The sequence below is a fragment of the Poecilia reticulata genome, linkage group LG2, assembly GCF_000633615.1.
Source record: "Poecilia reticulata strain Guanapo linkage group LG2, Guppy_female_1.0+MT, whole genome shotgun sequence".
In the NCBI taxonomy this organism is placed as follows: Eukaryota; Metazoa; Chordata; class Actinopteri; order Cyprinodontiformes; family Poeciliidae; genus Poecilia; species Poecilia reticulata.
Window position 1 is genome coordinate 33,881,511 of NC_024332.1, and position 21,432 is coordinate 33,902,942.

Sequence of the window (21,432 nt, forward strand, 5' to 3'; positions counted from 1 at the left end):
TATATATATATTACTTAGTCCTCTTCTTGAACTCATGTCGGCAGAACATCAGTGAAAAGAAGCCCTTCTGTTTTTCAAACACAGAAAACTGGCTTTGATTTAACTCAACTTATGTTTTTTTAAAGCTGAACTTGTATGCCCTCATGTATTTTGTTCATAAATGTATTCTATAGCAAAATAGTATTGGACTGTTCTTCCAGTTTTTTTCAATAAGGAAGTAAAGGAAGTTGTGTTAGTTCATCTGAAGGGAGGACCAGGAATGGTGCGGCAAGTGTCGGTTGTATGAGCTCCTTTTAAAACAAACAAAATGGCGTCATGAACCGCACTGATCTGTTCCACACCGCTCAGTGGAAACAAGGTTTTATGTGAAACACCTTCCTGATATCGAACATGAGCTGTCTTTACTCAGTGACAACTTTCACACCAAAGATTGTTACCAGGACCTGGTATTGCTCTCAAACAGGAAAAAGATTATTCTTAAATTATTTTTTTTCTAAATCAGTGACCTTTACCTACTGTGACCTCTACCCTCTGCACTACACAGAGACCCAATAAATCAAATATTTTTGTATTTTTTATAAACTTTTAACTGAAAATCATCAGATTCCTGCAAAAAGCCAGTTGGCACCCCATTTCATCTTCCTCCATTTTCCACTCGTGACTGCATGGATGGTGTGGTTTTTTTCTCTCATTTTTCCTTCCTGCTCTTCTGACTCGGCTCTGTTTTGACCTCTTCAACGCAGACACCTCCTCAGCGTCAGAAGATGAGGGCTCACTGCGACGGCAGGGACGCCTAGCCACATCCACGCCCTATCAGGGTCACAGCCACCCAGCAGTCGAGCACTGGTTCAACCGGGTCATCCAGGGCTCGTCCACCTCCTCCTCAGCCTCATCCACCTCATCCCACCCAGGAGGCAGATCTGTCACCAACAGCGCCGCTCACGCTGCCCTCAACGCCAACGCCACTGCGACCGCGCTAGCAGACCTCATGGCACACACCCAGCTGGGTCAGTCTCATATCTCAGTGTATATTTCCGCAGATGCAGCGACACACACATACGATGATTTGCAAAGTATTGGTTGAACCATAACACATTCAAATTTCAGTGTGTTTTACTGGTATTTATGCCAACATGAAGCAATGTTTACACAACGGAGACCAAACATTTCTGCCCATTCTTCTTTGCAAAACATCTTGAGTTCAGTCAGGTTAGATTGAGATTGTGATAATCCATCTTCAAGAATTTCAGTTAGATTTTGGTCTGGATTTCAACTAGGCCACAAACTCATCCTACTTTAAATCTGGGTGGAGTTTTATGTTTGTTGTCCTGCTGGGATGTTGCTACCACTGTGATTCACCATAAAATCAGTGTTTTCGCCACACACATGTTCAGTATGTGGGTCAGAAAGTTGTGAGACTTGCCTGCTTCCAAAAATCCAAATAAAACACACTGAAGTTTGTGGTTGCAACCTGAATATAGGAAGGAATATTCATATGTTTGCAAAGCAAGGAATACACAATTGGACCTTTTCCTGTCCCCGTTTGGTCCTTTTAACTGAAGTTTGTTGGGTTAGTCAGCACTTTTTTTAAAAACACGAGAAAGGTAAAAATCTTCATGTTGAGTTACTGTGTGACAAAGGGAGTCAGTGATGGGCTTAAATCACATCTTTCAAATTAGTGACCACTGTCTAACTGTTAGTCATGTGAAGAAGCTCTCTGTCGTATCACAGCCAAATCCAAATCTGCTCTGGCTGCCATAACAGAGCTGTTTAATGACATTCACTATATTTATCGCTCTCAGTGTTTCATCGCGATCTGGTTTCTTCTGACCTCGTCTGTGTGTTTGCTGGTGTGACTCTGTGCTCGGCCATATTCTATCACGATAGAGCAGTCTTCTCCTGCTCAAGGTTGCTGTCGTCATAAAGTAGCCAGAGTGACTGCTGCTGTTTGAAGCTGTAAATACATTTCAAATGTTAGTGTGCTCCTTCTCCCCCCTTAAATACTCAGTGTGTGTATCACTCATCTTTCCACGAGACACTTACTGCTGATATACCATCATAGGAAGGCAGCAGCTGAAGGTTGTGTTGGATGGAAATGCACAAGTAACAGGATTTGTGGGTTTTAAGGCACATCTCGCAAGAGAAATGCTGATGATGCAGTTGTTTTGGACTCATAACCATTGAGACACACCATCAATTTATTTTCATTTTTATTTTATTACACCACAACACTTGGAAAAACAAAAAAAATATGTTTAATACCTCAGTTCAACCTCAAATCCTTCATTTTTGTTTTTTTTTGTCAAGCCATTTTATTTTGACCTAATTTAACTAGATTTTTAAACAATTTTTCCTGACAAGACCACAAGTTATGTGATTTTGTGCCGTGGTTGGCCACACGTACATTTAACAGCTGGAGATTTTCTTCTGGAGACCCCTCACTGAGCCAGAAATATGTAGAAGAGACAGAACAAGAGTCTAATTCCACACTTTGGAAACATGCTTCATTTTAATCAAAATACTAGGCTCATAACTATTTTTCTAATTGGAAATATAGGTCAGCAGATAAAAGCATTAAGCTGTGACTTTTCAGCATGCACTTTTGCTGCAGTAAATAGTTCTAAAGACTTGCTGCTATGTTTGGACGTTGTCTCTTCCCTCCTCATCTTCCACACATTTTTCTCTGCGGTCTGGTGGAAAATACCAACAAGAGGCCTGGAGCCAATCCCACAGCCACGTGTATTCCCACATGCCACCCCTCTGGATCATCTCTAAGATGTTTCAGGACTGCTGTGCATATGTGGGGGGGGGAAAGAGTTTTATAGATTAGATGTAGCACTTACACAGGGACTTGGAACCAGATTACAAACGGTATATTTAAATTGCCTAGTCTCTACTAATTATTAACATTATCTAGAAACGGTAGCAATTAGTTGTATTAATCATTTTAAATAGATAATATTGGGTTCATATATCAAAGTAAAAGTGTGTTGATGTTAACCAACTTGCAAAACTTTTTTAAATTTCTTAACTAGCAAGAAGTTAAGGCTGTAATAATGTCCACAGACATGTGATTTTAGGTATTTTTTCCCACTATTTATACTTGGCAGGGAATTGTTAATAAAATAAATAAAATCAAATCAAATGTGAAGTTTGTGTTAGAACTAAACTAATTGTCCCAAACCCTTATTTCATTTTAATACAAACACATCACAAAACATGCTGTTGATCTGTTTGCAGCTCAAAAAAGAAGCAGTTTTATGTTTTGATGCCTTTAATTGATGCATAAAAAAGATTTTTCAAGATTTGATGAAGGAAAAATTGGCCTATTTCAATCTCTGCATGACAGCTCGGTGCATCACAAATCACCAAGACAAAGAGTTTGTTTAAAAAGTGGATGTCCTTTGTTGAGCGTATGTTAAATTTTAATATGTTAAAAAGAGTCATTTGAACACTGAATGTTCATGTTCTTTGTTTTCTGATCAGCCTAACGTTCAGCTAAACAATCCTTCAATCCTCTCCTGATCTTCTGAGGAGTCGCATCTTAAAACGAATCATCATTACAGCCTCTAGGTTCTGTCAAAACACAAATGTGTTAGGCCAGAGTGTTTCATGATGACAACCCAAAGTACAGGCTGACCTTTTAACCCCAGACACCCCACTCATCGCAGATAACCACTCAGCACCCCCCGATGTGACGGGGTTGTCCGAGCGCTCCTCGATTCACCTGGAGCGGCACCAGGCGGGCTCGGTCCGAGGCGTTTCCCGCAGCTACAACCACCATGCCAGCATGATGGAGACCGCAGATGGTGAGTTTCCTCCTCCTCAGCCTCACACACACACACAGAGCATTTCCTTCCCTGCTGTCTGTCCCTCTGTCCAGCCCTCCATCCGTCGGCTTTTCTGACAGGCACAACTGACCCCGCTAGCTGACCCTCTCACTGTGTCATGGTAACAGTCTCTCCAACCCCTCTGGGAAAGTCACAGCAATTTTATCTGCAAATATTGTTACTAATAAGGAGAGATAATTATGATTATCAGCAGAAGGAAATTATTTCTTTTTAAACAGACAATTAAGGGATTTTGAGCAAAATCTTTGTCAATCGAAACTGAGTCAGTGCTTTAAATAGAAAATTATAATGTGATAAAAGAGCAGCTAATTATTCGTGTTAGGGTTGTTTGTACTAATCACTGTTAATGTGCATCTTTTGATGTGCTGATTAAATAAACAGTACTTTCCACATATTCATACACTTTTAGGTTTTCTACATTTGGTCACATTTTTTTTTCATCAACTTATTTTATTATTATTTTCTGTACAGCACTTTGGTGCAGTTTATACCTGTTCTTAAAGTGCTATATAGTGCATTCAGTATTGTTTTATGTGATAGACCAACACACAGTAGAGTATAATTGTGAATTGAAAAGAAGTAAAGAATACTGATTTTCTGATCATATTCATACTTTTGGGATTCAAAAACTGAAAAGTGTGGCATGCATTCAGCCCTCCTCAGTCATTGTTTTATAGAGTCACTTTTTTCTGCAGTTACGACTACAAAATATTCATGGTAAGTCTGTATCGTCCAACTTTGCTAATCTAGAGACTGAATTTTTGCTCATTCTTCTTTGCAGTCAGATTGGACAGAGAACGTCTGTTCAAATGAAGTTTCACGTTTTGCCACATATTCCCAAGTGGATTTAGGATTAAAATTCTTGAAAACTATGATTTTTTCCCCTCCACTTTGCAATTCTTCACTAATTTGTGATGGTCTATCAAATGAGGTCTCATTGAAATGCACTAGTGTTGTGTTTGTAATTTGACAAAGTGTTAAAACACTCAAGGATTATTAACACTTTCTCAAAACACTTAAAGGTATAACTGTTACAAACAGAGGATGGTGTCTGTCTGTGTAAGGGATAAAACATCTGTGTTTATTAGCAAGCAATGTGCATAAGGCTGTTCCAGTGTTTTTAGGATTCATATCAATAATATGTAACAAACTGTATCCGTCTTAAAAAGAAGCGAGGAGAATTAAAGTAAAACAATGTTTTCTTTAGAAAATGTCAACCCTGTCAACTAGTGAAAATGGACCCATCATCCTCCTGTCATTCCTTTCTTCTTTCTGTTAGTTATTCATCAGCATTTTAATAACATGACAACCTAAAAACCACAGCACAGTGTCAGCAGAGCCTCACTGTACCGATGCAGACTATCTCCTAACAAATACTAAACATCACTTCACCCACCCGATGCTCTGCAGTGAAGGTAGCTGTTCAATGAGTGCATTTATAAGATGTATTCATTGCCTTGTTTTCTCCTTCTGTTGTTTGATATCACAGTCTGACCTCTGCGAAGCAGCCAGTAGATTTCTCACACATTCAAGCTACGGAAGCTTGGTAGGATTGTTTCACTGACACGTTGATATGTCTCTCCTCCAGGCTGTGAGTGGGGAGGTGACGGATCCCTGACTTTAATCGATGGTATTTATAATTGTTCCTCCAGTTCTGTGGCAGGCTGGTGTTTGAGCACTAAGCTGCTTGTGTATTTGTGCGTGTGTGTGTGTGTGTGTTTTTGTGGTTCTGCGTTTGCCTCTGCTGTTAGGTTGCCGCTTTGCTTTGTAAAAGCATTTGAAAAGCTGAAGTGTGGAATACAGTGTGCTTGCTTGACTGTGTTTTTAGCCTCGTCTAACCCAGCTGATTTCTGCAGAAGAAGGCAGTGTAAACAGATGTAACTGGTCATCAGGCCTTGTGAATATTTAACATATTGGCATTCTGGTTTCTTCACTCAAAGTGATAAAGCTCAGAGCCGTCAGTCTATGTTTCTCACCGCAATGTGTGACACCAGCCGGTTAGCCTGTAGCTCTGCAGATGCTTCAGCGATGGCGGCTGTCAGTCACTGCTTCCATTTTAAAACTCATTCATTTGAACAATTTGAACAATTTGAAACTGAAAATGTATTCAGTGGGGAAATGAAATAAAAAAAAAGATTATATGCAGCACATTTATTGGTAACCAAGCATTTTTTTTTCAATTATACTTTAACTTTTAAGTTGACTTTCTAGGAACGTCTTACTTATCAGTAGCGTTTCAGTGGTTCTTTGGTTTAAATATGACATCTGACCAGTTTCTATTGGATCAGGACACATATTTATGTTTCTACTACACACAGTGAGCAGGATGGCAAGGGCAAGACAAGGGAGGTAAATAAAATCTTTGCAGCTGATCTTCACAGAAAGGCAGCAAAGAACATCCTCTTTGGATCACCAAGTCTCCTCCAGGTGCTGCCTGCATGTCAAATGGTTGTTTGGGAGGGAAACCTTTTTTTTATCCTACCATGCCAAATGTAAACACGTGGAGCTTTCTTAATTCTACTGGAAGCATTTGTTTTAGACATATGAGATTAATGGTGCATCATCTTTATGCTCAGAAATTGGATTTTTCTGTTGTCAGTCATAAGAAAAGCTTCTAGAAGTTAAAATGCTGATTAAGAAAGTCTCTGAGTCTTTCTCTGGCTCTGGATCCAATGTGGGTGTTGTGGATTTAATAATGTAGTGGAAATTGTAGGTACAAACTGTTTCATTAGCACTTGTGACAGTTTGTCTATTTAAACCAGTGGTGCGTAGCACTCTTCAGATACTTCACATACTACTGAGAGAAACACTGTACATTGTTATGCCACAATCGGCTTATATTGCTGAATATGCTTAGCACCAAAACAAATAGTATATCTTTGTGCTTTTCTGACTTGCAACTAGAACAGGCTTAACTTGGGTGTGACGTCATTCAGAGATCAGAGCTCTGACTGGCAGGACAAATTGGGCACACCACAAGCTTGATCTTTTTTAGCAATAAATGCTAAACAGATGGATTGGCCTGAAACAACTAAGAAAGTGCCTCTTGCCTGTTTGGTATGCCAACAAATCCATATCCGTTTTGGTCTTATTTTCCTTCCCTCTTTATTCCAAATGTTTCAAGGACGGATTTGTTTTTTATATGTGTTCAGCTTTCTAGTAGAAAATACTAAAAACAGCTGCGAAATATTCAATTATTTTATTAATTTATGACCTTAGTTTCGATTGAAACCATAATAAACATTTCCAAATTGGAACAACGCTGCATTTTAATTACAACCTGGGGGCACTGCGGTTTTAGTATAACTATAATCCATGAAAATAGTCTACGCATCAAATGCACCTACACAAATCAGACATCTTCTGTTTGAATATACTGTGAAAACTAGAAAACCTATCTGCACCAACAAATATGGGGAAAATGAAACTATGTATTTATGAGCCATTTTCGTGTCAGAAGTGGTTGGAACAGTCTTGTGGCTCAGACCCGCAGACACGGTCAGGACCTTGAAATATTTCTGACAGATGGAAGTAACACATGTTGGTGTATTTGGGTTTGTTAGCAGTAATTGAAATATAGCATAACACAGTTGTTATTCCTTAAATGTATCTTTATTATACATTGGGTTTGTTAGTTTTTGCAATAAAAAGTTTCTGTTGAAAGATGTCACGTTTTTCTTTACTTTAAGCCAAAACCAGTCTTTGAGGCATAAATCACCAAAGTCATATACAGATTAATTATAGTGCTTTAATAGATTGGTCCTGTTTGGCTTTGATATTAGTGATCAGGGCTCATTAATTGGTGGGATTTATGTCCCGTGAGCATCGGGACTTCCTAATTGGCCGATCAGGGGCTGCTGACCCCCACACGTTAACTCCCAGTACATCTGTGCCCACATAAGGAGGCAGCATCTGTCTTACTCTGGGCTTTTATTATAAGATAAATGCAGAACGCTGTGTACAGCTGTGGCTTTCAGCTCCCTTGGCTGTCTGGAATGTCTAGCAAAGCCCCCCCTTTTCATAATTTAAGGGTGAAATTAAATGGTGAATGTATTGTCTGATAAATCTAGTCTGAGACCAAGCAGTACTTGAAGAAAATCTAACAGGACATCAGTCCTCATTTGTATTCAGTCTGTTGTCTCTGTGCTTTGTCTGCTCTTACATCTGATTTTAAAGTGTGGTCATGTATACTGTATGAAAAGCATACACATGTATTTATTTATGCACATTCAAGCTAGTGATCTACTGATTGTGATCTGTTTCTGTGTGTGTGATAAGGACACCTTTATAGACATTTTATAATTTGCATGCCACAGAGAGGACATCTTTGTTGCTAGGCAGCAGGAGGTGGTGCGCTGTTTTTACATTTATTTTTCTGTGAGGTTTACTCGTATTTTTAGAGATTCCTGGCTGAATGTTTGACCTCCAGGTGTCGGTTCCTCTTGTTTTGTTGTCATGCTGCAGTGTGACAGCTCATTGTCCTCTAAATTGCACCATACCACCAGGCTGACCTTTCCCCCCCATCTATGCTCTTCTCATTGCTTCATCAATCTGCGCATCTACACATCCCACCACTGCAACATCCCTCCTTGTTTTTGTATTTCATGCTCGTTTCCCGTCACATTTCTGCTTTGCCTTGTTTGCGTCTACCCTCGCTTCTTACCTCTCACTCCCTTCAAACTCATTTTATAGGTGTTCCTGTCAACAGTCGTGTCTCCAACAAAATCCAGCAGCTGCTCAATACATTAAAGAGACCAAAGCGTCCACCATTACGTGAATTCTTTGTTGACGACTTCGAGGAGCTTTTAGATGGTAAGATGACCTAAAAGTAATTGTTTTCGCTACTAACCAAATCTTGAGAAACTATCATTTCCAGCCTATTAATTTGATTCTTGACCTATAATTCTTCGTCAAGTTTTCCATCTCTAGTCCAAACAGTTACCTTATTTAAGGATTTTTTTCCCCCATTATGCTTCCCTGAAAGTATATCCTTCATATATTTTAGGAACACTTAATCTCCTGGACTGTTTGTTGTATTCATTCCCACTACCATTCAAAGCCAATTACTCTTAGAAGCTTGTTTCTCCTATAATTACTGCTTGGAGAAATACATAAAATGCATAACTACTTTAAAAATAACGTAGTACAGATCATCTGAAAATGCAGCCAAAGTCATGAAAGAGTGATAATATTGTGTTTGTTAACAAATTGGAACATTGGTACATAAAACAATGTCCACAATGGACATGAATGTGGTGGGAGTAAATCAAAGCTCATGGAGTGAAGATCTAAAGACACATTTTGGCTTAGAGCAGTAGCTTGGAGAGCTAACAAACCAGCACCCTATGGCCTGATTTAAAAGCATTCTGTTGTAATCCCAGTTAAACTGCAATTCAGCACAGAGGCTAGTGACAATTTGTTCCAAAAATTGTAACCTCTTAGCACTAAAATCCAGGTAGCATTCAAATATACAAATTCTGGTTCTGACGAGCATTTCTACTCTGATCTAAACAGCGATGCATAAGCACATTACTCTTAAAAACTGTCATCTAAATAACTAATATTTTGTAGTCATACTACACACTCTTCTTCACAGAAAAGTAGCTTTTGCAGCTGAAGCTATCGTGGCAAGAAACAGAAAGAGGATCGTCTTTAGAGAAGAGGGTATTAATTTAGCGCCCTCTGGACATCAGCAGATATTAAGTTTTTAATAAGAACACAAAAGGTAAAAACTGCTGTCAAAGAAAGCATATGGTTTTAGAAACCTTGTGCTCACAAAGAGCTCCTCTTGGTGGACAGGCTGTTTACACCCCGCTCAAGATAAATAGCTGTGGCATGAACCATCTTGTGTCACCCTCCCTCAAGTTTGCATTGTTCCTCCCCTTAAATCCAAGATTTCAGTTGTTTTTTGTTTTTTTTATTGTTTTTGTTGGCTGAGGAGGAATCCATCTGTTCCACCTGTTTACTTCCACAGAGCTTTTTTACATTTCCTCCAGAGATTATCTTTTGTGCTAACGTCATTCTTTTTCTGTGTTGCCAATAAGCGAGCATGGATCCATTCGACATGTTCCTGTCAAGGAAAGAATTACTCCTCTGGTTATCATTAGAGATTTCCAGACAGTGCCATTTCAGACCAAATGTGGTAGTGGCCTTCTGCTTTACTGGCTGTATTAAAAAGTCTCCTTTTGTTAAAATGTGTATTCTTTGATAAAACAAGGGAGAAGGCTAATTGTGACTCATTTATGCTCACTTACAATGTTTGTATGTTTTTATTTGGCTATATGATCTTTAAAAATATGAACTGTAGATCAGTTTAAAAAAACTGGAATTACTGAAATATAATGCATAGAATAATCAAGCAATTTGACAAGTTTGGCTTTCTTTCCTTCACAAAACTACATTTGGAAGGTTCAGGGTAGCAACAAAAGTACTACTGCTCACAATTGTAGATTCTGGGGTAAATTTTTGTCTTATAAATCTGTTTTATAAGATGACAGGTTACAGGTTTAAGGAAGATTCGGGAAAAGTACCCAGATTACTGGAAATGTTTTCTGAAGTAGTCATGCCTTAAGAATCTCAAAATTGAGCACTTTCAGTTTTTTGACTTTATTTGCAGTTGAGATCACTCGGCATGAAGGATTTATTAGTCTAGAATGAGCGAAAACGGACGACCAGCCCAGTCCATCTATTTCCTACATTCCTGGCATGGTGCTTTGGGTGGTCCTCTGCCACCTTGAATAAACATTGTCTAGATGAAAATCTGTCTGGAGCAGCAACTCATCAGCAGGTATTTGTAAGGGCTGGCTGGTTCTGGCACAGAAGCTGTGGTGATCCGCTCACTGTGAGCAGAAAAAACACACAGAGGTAAAACAGCAGCAGACTGAACACATTTTAATCCAAACAAAATTGTTTTATTTGGCAAGAATCTTCACCTGCGAGCTCTGCTTAAAAGCTCTGACTTGCCAGTAAGATTGAATTTAACTGGTACTATTCTTTCACCCCAAGCAGTTAAAACCTTTGAAAGGTTAAAAAAATAACTAAATAAATAAATGGTTGTGAAAACTTCTCTTCCTCCATTTCTCTCACACATTGTCGTTTAATCCCATCTGTTTCTGTGTCACTTTCTCCTAACATGGTTGTTAGATTTGAAATCAGCTCAGGGCCTAGTTCTGCTCTGATACTCAGAATACCCACTGATCCACCCTCTCAGAAAGATGCTCTTTCCTCTGTTTTTAGTCCAGCAGCCCGATCCCAACCAGCCCAGGCCAGAGGGCCAGCAGATGAGCCCCCTGGAGGGAGAGCCTCTCGGGGTGGTCACCAACTGGCCTCCTTCTCTGCCAGCAGCCCTGCAAAGGTGGGGCACCACTCATCCAAAGAACCCCTGTCTGACAGCACTCGACAACGCCGGCAAGCCCGTCTACACACTCGCCTACGGTAGGCATAAACCTGTGGAGAACAAGCCCGGCAGTGGAGTAAAGAATATAAAACTGTACCAGCTCTTCTTTATGAAATTATGCTTTGCGTGTATTTGATGGTGTGCATCAATGTGTGCAGGTAAACTTTGGACCCGCAGTCAGAAACTGGCCTACACTTTGCTAAACAAGCTGAGCAGTAGAAATGAGCCTTTGCTCATGCCTGGAGACAGAGTAAGTCATGAGATCCAGCTGTGTGCTCGTTTCTGAAAAGATGCAAAGCTATTTATCCAATCACGTCTACTTGAAATAGCTAATGTATTTGATGAGCATGAAATGCTCAAAATGCCATGGGTAATCTTTGCAGCCAGAGAATCGTTTAAACATTTCAGAATCTATAAAACTCCAAAATGAGTGTACTGCTGGAAAGATAGCATTTCTGGGGTTTATGCATGAATAGATGCCAAACCTCACATAAACTTTGGTTTGGTGCTTCTTCTATTTCCAATCTTTGTGTTTAACTAAGCACATCAACTGCCAACTAAAACCTAATATTTATCATGGCTTTATGATGTTAGTTATTTCTCAGGGAGAGAAAACAAGTCATTTTCATAAACTGATACAGATGCTACAGTCAGTGCTTTACGGTGCCTTGCAAAAGTATTCACACCCCTTTAACTTTCTCACATTTTATATGACAGCCACAAACCTGAGCAGGTGATTGACCAAGACAAATTAGTTCATGAATGTTTAATGGGGAAAAAAAGTTATACATGTTTTTTTTTTAAAATACAAATTTAAAAAGTGCTGCATTAGTGCTGGTCTGTCTAACAAATTTCCAGTAAATAAATTGAGATTCGTGACCGTAATGTGACAAATCTTGTACACTGTGAAAACATTTGAAAGGCACCGTGGTACTGATGATCAGTTGTCTGCTCAAGCCCTAACCTTTCCATGTTTTCAACATCTTGTTTGCCTCTCCATCAGGTTGCGCTCGTTTTCCCCAACAATGACCCCGTGATGTTCATGGTGGCCTTCTACGGCTGCCTCCTGGCAGAGCTGGTACCTGTGCCTATTGAAGTCCCGCTGACCAGAAAGGTAAAGCAAAAAATACAAATGAAACCTCTTGAGTTTGTGTTTTTCATACTTTCTGTCAGTATTTACAAATCAGCACTGACCCCTGCTGGACATGAATAAGCCCAGATGTGCACTGCCCTGCAGTTACCGTATTTAACCGGAATCATTTCTGTTTTATTTGGCTATTAAATACGGCTAAAGAGCGTGTAGTTTGTAGTTATGTGTCATTATCTCACCATAGCAGCAGCAGCAGCAGCGCAGCGTCTGACATGTTTGCTTACAGATCGCCATAATTCGATGCCACTTCAGCGCACTCATCAGCACATACCTTGCTAAATTCATCCACATTAGCTACGCTGGGTGAATAGTAATTGATGTTCTTGATTGCCTTTATGAGCATGCTGTTGGCACACACTGTGCTGTAATCAATAAAAGGTGTGTGGGGTGAAAAGAAGAGTAATTATAGTCAAAATATTAGATCACAGGCCAACTGTTCTCAGGAGCCAAAATCTCATTGGCTCATTTTGACAACACCAATCACTCTTCCTCCTCTCTTTGTTTCCCTCAGTCATTTCTCTCTTTGTGATTATTATCTCTGCACTGTCTTTCTTTTCTTCTATTTTCCTTCTCTCCCTTGGTCTCCCACTTCTTTACCTCCTCTGAGCTGTGTAGTTTTCCCAGCATGACTCTTGCTCTAAGATAATTTGCAGATCTAATATGAGTGTGTTAGATCAGGGGCTTAGCTTTTTTTTTTTTTTTTTATAGCAGTTAGTTGTCACTCAGTTTTCTTCCTTCCCTACATTCAGGAACATTCAGTATTCTAATTACAACATGCAATGTTGTGTAAGAGTATTCATAATCTTTGAACCTTTTTTTTTTTTGCCACAAATTTGAATGTGTTGTTGGGTGWTTGTTTGATGGACCAACACAAAGGAGTGCATATAGGGGAAGGACAAGAGTGTGTTGCATTTGTACTCAGCCAGCCTGAGTCAATACTCCAGATGTAGCAGTATGATGCTTTACAATTAAAACTGCAGGTCTTCTGCGGTTTTCTCTGCTAACTTGCAAAACTTTTTCTCATTCTTCTTTGCAAAATCAAAGCTCAGTGAAAGTAGCTTTCTGAATGAATGTGTTTTTTGGATTTTACAATGCTGGTCGCTTCCTAATGTTCTCTTAAACAATCTGGGACCTTCATAAATAGCTGCATTTATACTAATATCAAATTACAAACAGTTAATGGCAATACTGTAAAGGGGGCTCATGATTACTGCACACCACTTTTTGTTTTTATTATTTGCATTTGTTTATTTTTGTTACATTTTCCAATTTTTATTCTGTGTGTCCCATTAAAATGCATCAGATTGTTAAAATGTGCTTTGTCTTGTTAAAATTTGGGCTGCGTTGACTGTCTTAATATTTTACTGTTAGGATAGCCGAAGCTTCCCTGTTAGAAACCAACTCTCACTTTGCTCTCCCAGGATGCAGGCAGTCAGCAGATTGGCTTTCTGTTGGGCAGCTGCGGGGTCACGCTGGCACTGACCACTGATGCTTGTCAGAAAGGCCTGCCCAAAGCACAAACAGGGGAGGTTGTCACTTTCAAAGGTGCGACTTTGGTTTGTTTTTGTTTCTACTTGCTTTGCCGCGTTAGTTTCATTTTGCTGGAAAGGATTTCCGTGTCTCCGTCTCTGCAGGCTGGCCACGGCTGCTTTGGTTCGTGACAGATGGGAAGCATGTTGTGAAGCCTCCGAAAGACTGGCACCCGCCAGTACGGGAAGCCAGCAATGACATTGCTTATATAGAAGTAAGTGTAGTTTAACAACATAATGCAATAATTGCATTATTAAAAAATATGTTTTCTGYCTCAGATTACAAAATTAGTATGTTGTTTACTTATTTTTTGCTAATATTTGAAAATATAAAATTTTTTTTACTAGTTAAAATTGTTAAGGAGCCATGCTTTTTAAATTTCAGCAGATTTCTATCCATTTGTTTTTCATTTGCTTTCTCAATTCAGTATAAAACAAGCAAAGAGGGAAGCACCATGGGAATAACCGTGTCCCATTCAGCCATGCTGGCTCACTGTCAGGCCCTCACACAGGCCTGCGGCTACACAGAAGGTGGGGAGGACTCTGCTTACTTACTATGAGTTATTGGTCCTTTATCATTTATTCATTACTGTGACATGGATATTTTAGGAGGAGAGACAAGTAAACCTACAACCAGCTTAAGTAATTCTGATTATGTTGAAGGTAAATATCTTGAAAAATAAATTGGCTCTGACTGCTCTACTTTTCCTTAAAGACACAGCAGGTCAGGTATAACAGATTATCTTCACTGAATACATATTTCATTATATATTTGGTAGCATAAAACTCCTCCTTTCGCATTCAGCAGCTCACATACCCTCTGTGGTGTAATTACGGTTTGATTTATGCTGCTTTCAGCTGGTTGTGTTTCAGTCTGTCAGACCTGCATCAGGTCTGCTTGAAAAGAACAAGAACATAAAGCACTTCCTTTCTTCCAGTGTCCCAGTTTTGCTCTAAATAACTCCGAACTCCACTGGTAGCCTGAAGTCACGCTCCGGATTTTGTTTCTAAAAGTTAATTTTGGCTCTCTTCTTCTTCAGTAATATTCTTTTTGTTTTTGAATGCGACTGAGCATGTCGGATGAAATGTCGCAAATATTGTTTATCCTCATAATTTAGACTTAGTTCTTTCTGATCTTTTTGATTTATAGGTGAAACTATCACAAATGTTCTGGACTTTAAACGCGAAGCAGGATTATGGCATGGTGTCCTCACGGTAAGTTTTTCACAATGTCATTAAGATAGGTATAGAGCTCAGCTATTTCAATAAATTGAAAAATCATCAAAAAGTTTATTTCTGCATTTCAAACCAAGAGGTGGAGCTCCTGTATAGTTTCATTGAATACAGATTGAAATAGCTCACAATTACTTCTGTCAGTTTTAATTATCATGATTAGAGATAATACAAACCTAAATTTCTGTTTCCTAGAGTATAAAATACTATATCAGACAAAAAATAAAAATAATACAGAGGAGTTTTGTTATCATCAACCCAGTCACAGGAACCACTGCTGATTTGGGAGTTGTTCAGCTGACAGTCACTGTTCTGCAGAGAAGAGCGAGAGGAGCTGAGAAGGTTATCAAAGTGTTTCTAACCTCTGAGCTTCTGTAGGAAAAACATGAAACTACTAGACTGTTCAAAAGTGGATACACCCAATTTTTATACAGCTGTCTGAGACAAGTTGTTGAATACCGCTTTATATTTGATCTGTTTTTCGTTTTTACCCGTTTTTTAAGTTTTTGCAGTCGTTGAGACCTGTTCAAATCAGATCTTTTTCACATTTAAAAGCTGTGATTTTAACAGTACTCTCCATGTTTGTGTGTGAGTTAAGCGCGGCTCAATAACTTGCTTCAGTATTAATTGTTAAGTGTCTAAAATAGTTCAGCATTAATAGCATTAGTAGAAAAGTGAGAAAAGGAGCATGTTCTCAAATTGCTTATGAAACATGTGATATATTCACCCGACTGCCCTGGTAGATTCTCATCAGGATGCAAATGATGCAGGCTAATAGTCCTAAAGGAGAATACCGTCTTATCTCGTAGAGATCTGCTTCCTTTAACACACTGATGCAGCTCTGATTGGTTTCAAACATGCAGGGTATATTAGGCACTATTTATAGTCGATATCCGGATTCCTTCTCTGGCAAATCGCAATCACCAACGCACAACTCTGCTGCTGTGAATGATAAAATCTGGTTTACAGTGACATCATGTTCAGTCATTTTGATGCATCTGGTACATGTGTTGTAGCTTATCTGATGCCTTTTTGCTCTCCTGGCAGAGCGTCATGAATCGGATGCACGTGATCAGCATTCCCTACTCCTTGATGAAAGTCAACCCTCTGTCCTGGATACAGAAGGTTCACATGTACAAAGGTGAGCAAATGGTCTTTCTTAAAATGTGTCTTAAATTCAGTTAAACTTGTAAAAAACAAAAAATAAACAGTTTCTGTGTGTTGCCTTACTGTTGTCCTCCCATCGATGAAGGATGAAAGAAAAACCTTCTATTGAGTTGAATAAAATTCCCCTCTGTGTGGTTTGACCTTTACTGAGTTACCTGTTGGCACCGGAGTCGGTACACCCTGTCAGATTTTATGACATGTGATTGGCTGTCAGGTTGGATGAAAGAGGAGCTTGCATCAGAGATTCTCTTTGTGTTTGCGTCCCCTGCGCAGCGCGGGTAGCGGTGGTGAAGTCGAGGGACATGCACTGGTCTCTGCTGGCCCAGAGAGACCAGAGAGACATCAGTCTGAGCTCACTACGGATGCTGATCGTGGCAGATGGAGCTAACCCATGTGAGTACATCAGAACAAACGCATCTCAGAGGTACAAGACACTATTGTCTGCTAGGGATGTTTGGTTGTGTGTGCATCAGACTGACTGTGTGTGTGTTACCACAGGGTCGATATCATCCTGCGACGCCTTCCTCAATGTGTTTCAGGCACGTGGGCTACGACCTGAGGTGATCTGCCCATGTGCCTGCTCCTCAGAAGCAATGACTGTCGCCATCCGGAGGTGAATCTCTGCTACTACACAAAATAAATTTAATTGTCATCTGTATTATCACGCTATAATTAAGGTGGTCAGCTATAAACAAACGGTGAGAGACAGACTAAACAAATAAGCTTTTAATCAAAGACGCTAGCATTTTTTTAACAATAAAAATCCTGTTGGAATTATTTTTGCTAAAGAGAGTCAGATTCTCAAATTTTCAAAAGCTTGTCAAATTTACAAAGTACACCCTTTTTGCCACATTACAACAAACATCACTATTTTTTATTGACATTTTATGATAACTCAACTCAATGTAGTGCACAATTGGGAAATGAAGGAAAAAGAAAATGTTGCTTTTAAATTTGAACAAAAGAAAGAAAAACGTGTGAAATTAAGTGCAGAATGTATTTCTATGTGTTGGTCTGTTGCATAAAATCACAAAAGAAGAATTTCAAGCTTGATATTTTGATATAGGAAAGAGTGAAATGGTTCAAAGAGAATACTTTTTTAAAGGGTAATGGGAATGAAAAGAGAACTGGTTGCAGTTGTCCTTGGATGTCCTTGCTGCTCTTCAAGTCTCTCCATTTGTGATTATGTTCGTCAGAAGCTGTTTTTATTTAACTGTAGTAATGTGTGTGCGTGTTGGTGTGTCCTACAGACCTCCAGAGATGGGTGTTCCTCCTCCAGGCAAAGCAGTGCTGTCCATGAGCGGACTGAGTCACGGTGTGATCCGAGTGGACACAGAGGAGAAACTCTCTGTCCTCACAGTCCAGGATGTGGGCCAGGTCATGCCTGGAGGTAAAGCCGGACACAGACAAATCACAATGAGAATTGTGCGACAGGAACAGATTGTTTGTGCTTTGCTTTTTCTACGTGTTGAAATATTGAGCTGAAATACTGTAGCTACTTTGTAAATCTTGTCGGTGAACTGACTGATTATTTTATAGGTATGAGACGTTTAGTTTAACATTAAAGACTTTGTTCTGTAATTGCCAGGCTCATTGAGATGTGACACTTAAGGTTGAAACATGAAAACATCGTGTTCCTCATTCTGTTTCAATTTTCCATTCCCAGCTGTCATTTGCGTGGTGCGAGTGGAGGGAACACCTTTCCTCTGCCAGACAGACGAGGTTGGAGAGATCTGCGTGAGCTCAGGCAGCTCTGGCTTAGCGTACTACGGTCTCCCAGGCATGACCAAGAACATCTTTGAGGTAGGACAGATGCGTTTATGAATCCATATGAGTGAATTGATTACATCTAAAGCAGTTTAAGGAAAGGTAAAACGAACTCTTTCCCAGGAATTCTTCATATTTTAGATTTCTATAGTTTTGCTGATGTCTCATCTTTTGTGTTTGTGTCTCATTTATAAAACATTAACAGTGTTGTGTGGTGTTTCAGACTATCCCGCTAAAACCATCTGGAGTTTCCATCAGTGACAGAACTTTCATCAGAACCTCCCTGCTGGGCTTTGTGGGACCAGTAAGTTCCACGTCGTTAAATTGGGAGGAATTTTTAAGCCTTTTATGCTTTTATCTTTTTAAGCTTAGTCCGAAGTTTGTTAGCATAACTCTGAAATATAATATGGGTCATGATTAATCCATCAAATCCATCAACAGTTGGATAAGTAGCTTACAGAAAATGAATGATTGTATTATTTATTTACCTTTTTATTCTTAGATATATTTCTTGTGTTTTGACTGGATGATGAGTCAATTGAGTCAAATGTCACAAAATAGAAAATCCTATTTATGTCTCGTTTGCTTTTTGTCTTCCAATTATTTTTAAAAATAGGGGGGGGGGAAAGAAATATTGGCCATAGAAAGTTAATTCTTATTTTACATCGAGGAAGGAAAAAATGCAAATAAGAAACTTTTTTTCACATGTACTGTTGCTCGATATATTTGTAATATACATTATAAAGAGAAACACAATCATAATTATATATATAACCACATAAAAATATTCTTCAGCTAAAATCATAATTTTTTTCCTTCTGAACATTTGTTTTCCTTCAGTGTACTCTGGATACAAAGTTTGATTTTACATGACTAAACTTTGTAGAATAACATGAACATTGTGCCAAACTTTAATGTTGGTCATTCTCAGTTACTGTCCATTTAACCATCTTTACTTGATTTTTCTTTTAAGGACAACCTTGTGTTTGTTGTTGGGAAGATAGACGGCCTCATGGTCGTCAGTGGGCGGAGACACAACGCAGATGATGTGGTTGCCACGGCGCTGGCTGTAGAGCCCATGAAGTTTGTGTACAGGGGAAGGTAAAGGGGGAAACACTTAAAAAAAAATCCTTCACTTCACCTTGTATGTGCTGTATTTTTGTGTGTCTTGCATCATTTGCTAACTCGGTTGTCTGTATTGCTGCAGCTGCAACAGTTTGATGTTGTTCTTTTGGCTCCAGGATAGCAGTATTTTCAGTGTCGGTCCTGCATGATGAGAGGATCGTTGTGGTGGCCGAGCAGAGGCCAGACGCCTCAGAGGAGGACAGCTTCCAGTGGATGAGTCGCGTCCTCCAGGTGCGGACTTCATTTTGTTGGACAGCTCATGTGCTGGAATGCAGCTGCAACCATTAATAACACAGGAAAACATACTGCAACTCCAGACTTCTGCTTTGCGCTCCACTGTCCACAAAACATGCTTTGTAAATCCATTTGGTTTTCAGCTAATGTAATCAAAGTGTAGATAAAGTTTTCTTTTCAGGTTCAGCTTTAGGTTCAATTTAAAAGACATATACATGTTTGTTTTTTTTTTGTCTAGCTTTTATTATGTATTTAACCAGCCCTTGTGTGTTTTTCAGGCCATTGACAGCATCCACCAGGTTGGGGTGTACTGCCTCGCTCTCGTTCCTGCCAACATTCTTCCGAAAGCTCCTTTGGGCRGCATCCACATATCTGAGACTAAGCAGCGTTTCCTGGAGGGCGCCCTGCATCCCTGCAACGTCCTCATGTGTCCTCACACATGTGTCACCAACCTGCCCAAACCAAGACAAAAGCAACCAGGTAAGTCATCTTTTCCTCTCAGCATCGTCGAACTTGATGCTCCTATGTAGTGCAGTTTGATTTGCACCCGTATTGTTACTCATGATGACTTCACTAACATGTTATGATCGGCTGCTTGTGCTGGGCAGAGGTTGGTCCTGCCTCTATGATAGTGGGCAACCTGGTGGCAGGCAAGAGGATAGCGCAAGCCTGTGGGAGAGACCTGGGGCAGCTCGAGGACAATGACCAGGCACGTAAGGTAGATAGTCATCCTCATTTCATTCACGCTGCTCATCACACAGGTAAGGTGAAGTCGGAGTTGCAATTGAGTTTTTTTTTTTTAACTCAAAACCTATAAAAATAAGTAAATATAATAAAAAGCAAAGAATTGAGAGCCATTTTTTCATAATTTGAATCAAGACTTTTTGTACTGGTATCTCTTGTTTTTCTACGTTAAAATCATTAGAGCAACACATTCAGTGTTTTGTGGAGTGTCAAAAGTGTTGATTCAATTCTTCTCAAGCAAACTTTACAGCTTGCTAAGAAGTAGCTCCAGTTTATATCCCTGACACAATTAAAACATATTTAGGTTACGTTTATGTTGCTTTTAACCTGTGTGCAGCCCTAGTTATTCTGATTGCTCCAATGAGAAGCTATGCCTCAGCCGTAAGCTGCTACAAATGGGAATTTGATTGAATGCACCTTCAGTAAAGATGATGCTACCGTAATAATACACAAGCATTTTGCTGCGTACCTCTTGATTTTTCTGCCATTACTCATTTCCATTATCCATCTTTCAGTTTTATCATTTTGTAATAGCGGTGAACCCCCCCAAAAACACATGTTTTAACCCAGTGGTTCCCCATGCATTAAATTAAACATGTGTAACTGTGTTTTACCAACAGTTCCTCTACATCCAGGATGTGCTGCAGTGGAGAGCTCAGGCCACTCCGGATCATCCTCTGTTCCTCGTTCTCAATTCAAAGGTAAGGCTTTACATTGCAGGCACTAATCTGGTGGTGTGATTTCTGTGTCATGGCCAATAAATCAGAAAATTATAAAAGTTATTATAATTTTGGTTACACATTATATAGATTGATTACACAGACTGTAGCTCTTAAGCCTCTCTGTTGATTATGATGATTTTGCGCTTACAGCTGTTGAAAACGTGACATTTAAGATGAGGATGTTAAATCAGACAAACATTTTTATGTTTAATACCTGCTTAAAGTTTCTTTTCAAAATGTGCTTATTACTCTCATTGCCCTTTCCTACTTCCCTTGCATCCCACTGCCTATCCATTATGTATTGTTAACTTTAATATTTTATGATTGAAGAGAAATATTAAGGACCGAGAACTCTGGAGAAGTCTTGGACTTATGCAGCTACAATGTGTAGAAATCCTGGTACCGTGGTCAGATTGTGGACAATATGTCACTGTTTTAAAGGACCATAGCTCCAGTTTGCATTTTCAAGTTAAAGCTAAATTATGGAGGCACGGTCACATAATGCTTTATTATT

At 39.4% G+C, this 21,432-nt stretch overlaps 1 protein-coding gene across 10 annotated transcripts in view; it reads left to right on the forward strand.

Moving 5' to 3' along the window:
* Positions 1-21,432, forward strand: part of dip2a (disco-interacting protein 2 homolog A) — an 86,901-nt gene that overhangs the window by 57,282 nt on the left and 8,187 nt on the right. For 2 of the 10 annotated variants that reach the window (XM_008403913.2, XM_008403915.2), the window contains exons 6-27: positions 744-1,007; positions 3,672-3,809; positions 5,440-5,481; positions 8,544-8,663; positions 11,088-11,285; positions 11,406-11,497; positions 12,251-12,361; positions 13,819-13,942; positions 14,032-14,141; positions 14,355-14,457; positions 15,077-15,141; positions 16,207-16,300; positions 16,600-16,719; positions 16,825-16,939; positions 17,577-17,716; positions 17,993-18,129; positions 18,317-18,397; positions 19,067-19,194; positions 19,335-19,449; positions 19,731-19,932; positions 20,061-20,170; positions 20,817-20,897. In XM_008403913.2, coding sequence (XP_008402135.1) covers positions 744-1,007; positions 3,672-3,809; positions 5,440-5,481; positions 8,544-8,663; positions 11,088-11,285; positions 11,406-11,497; positions 12,251-12,361; positions 13,819-13,942; positions 14,032-14,141; positions 14,355-14,457; positions 15,077-15,141; positions 16,207-16,300; positions 16,600-16,719; positions 16,825-16,939; positions 17,577-17,716; positions 17,993-18,129; positions 18,317-18,397; positions 19,067-19,194; positions 19,335-19,449; positions 19,731-19,932; positions 20,061-20,170; positions 20,817-20,897 — 2,690 coding nt within the window. Of the gene's footprint in view, positions 1-743; positions 1,008-3,671; positions 3,810-5,188; positions 5,267-5,439; positions 5,482-8,543; positions 8,664-11,087; positions 11,286-11,405; positions 11,498-12,250; positions 12,362-13,818; positions 13,943-14,031; positions 14,142-14,354; positions 14,458-15,076; positions 15,142-16,206; positions 16,301-16,599; positions 16,720-16,824; positions 16,940-17,576; positions 17,717-17,992; positions 18,130-18,316; positions 18,398-19,066; positions 19,199-19,334; positions 19,450-19,730; positions 19,933-20,060; positions 20,171-20,816; positions 20,898-21,432 lie in introns of those variants that run through there. The other 8 variants (XM_008403917.2, XM_008403919.2, XM_008403914.2 and 5 more) reach the window with 7 other exon arrangements.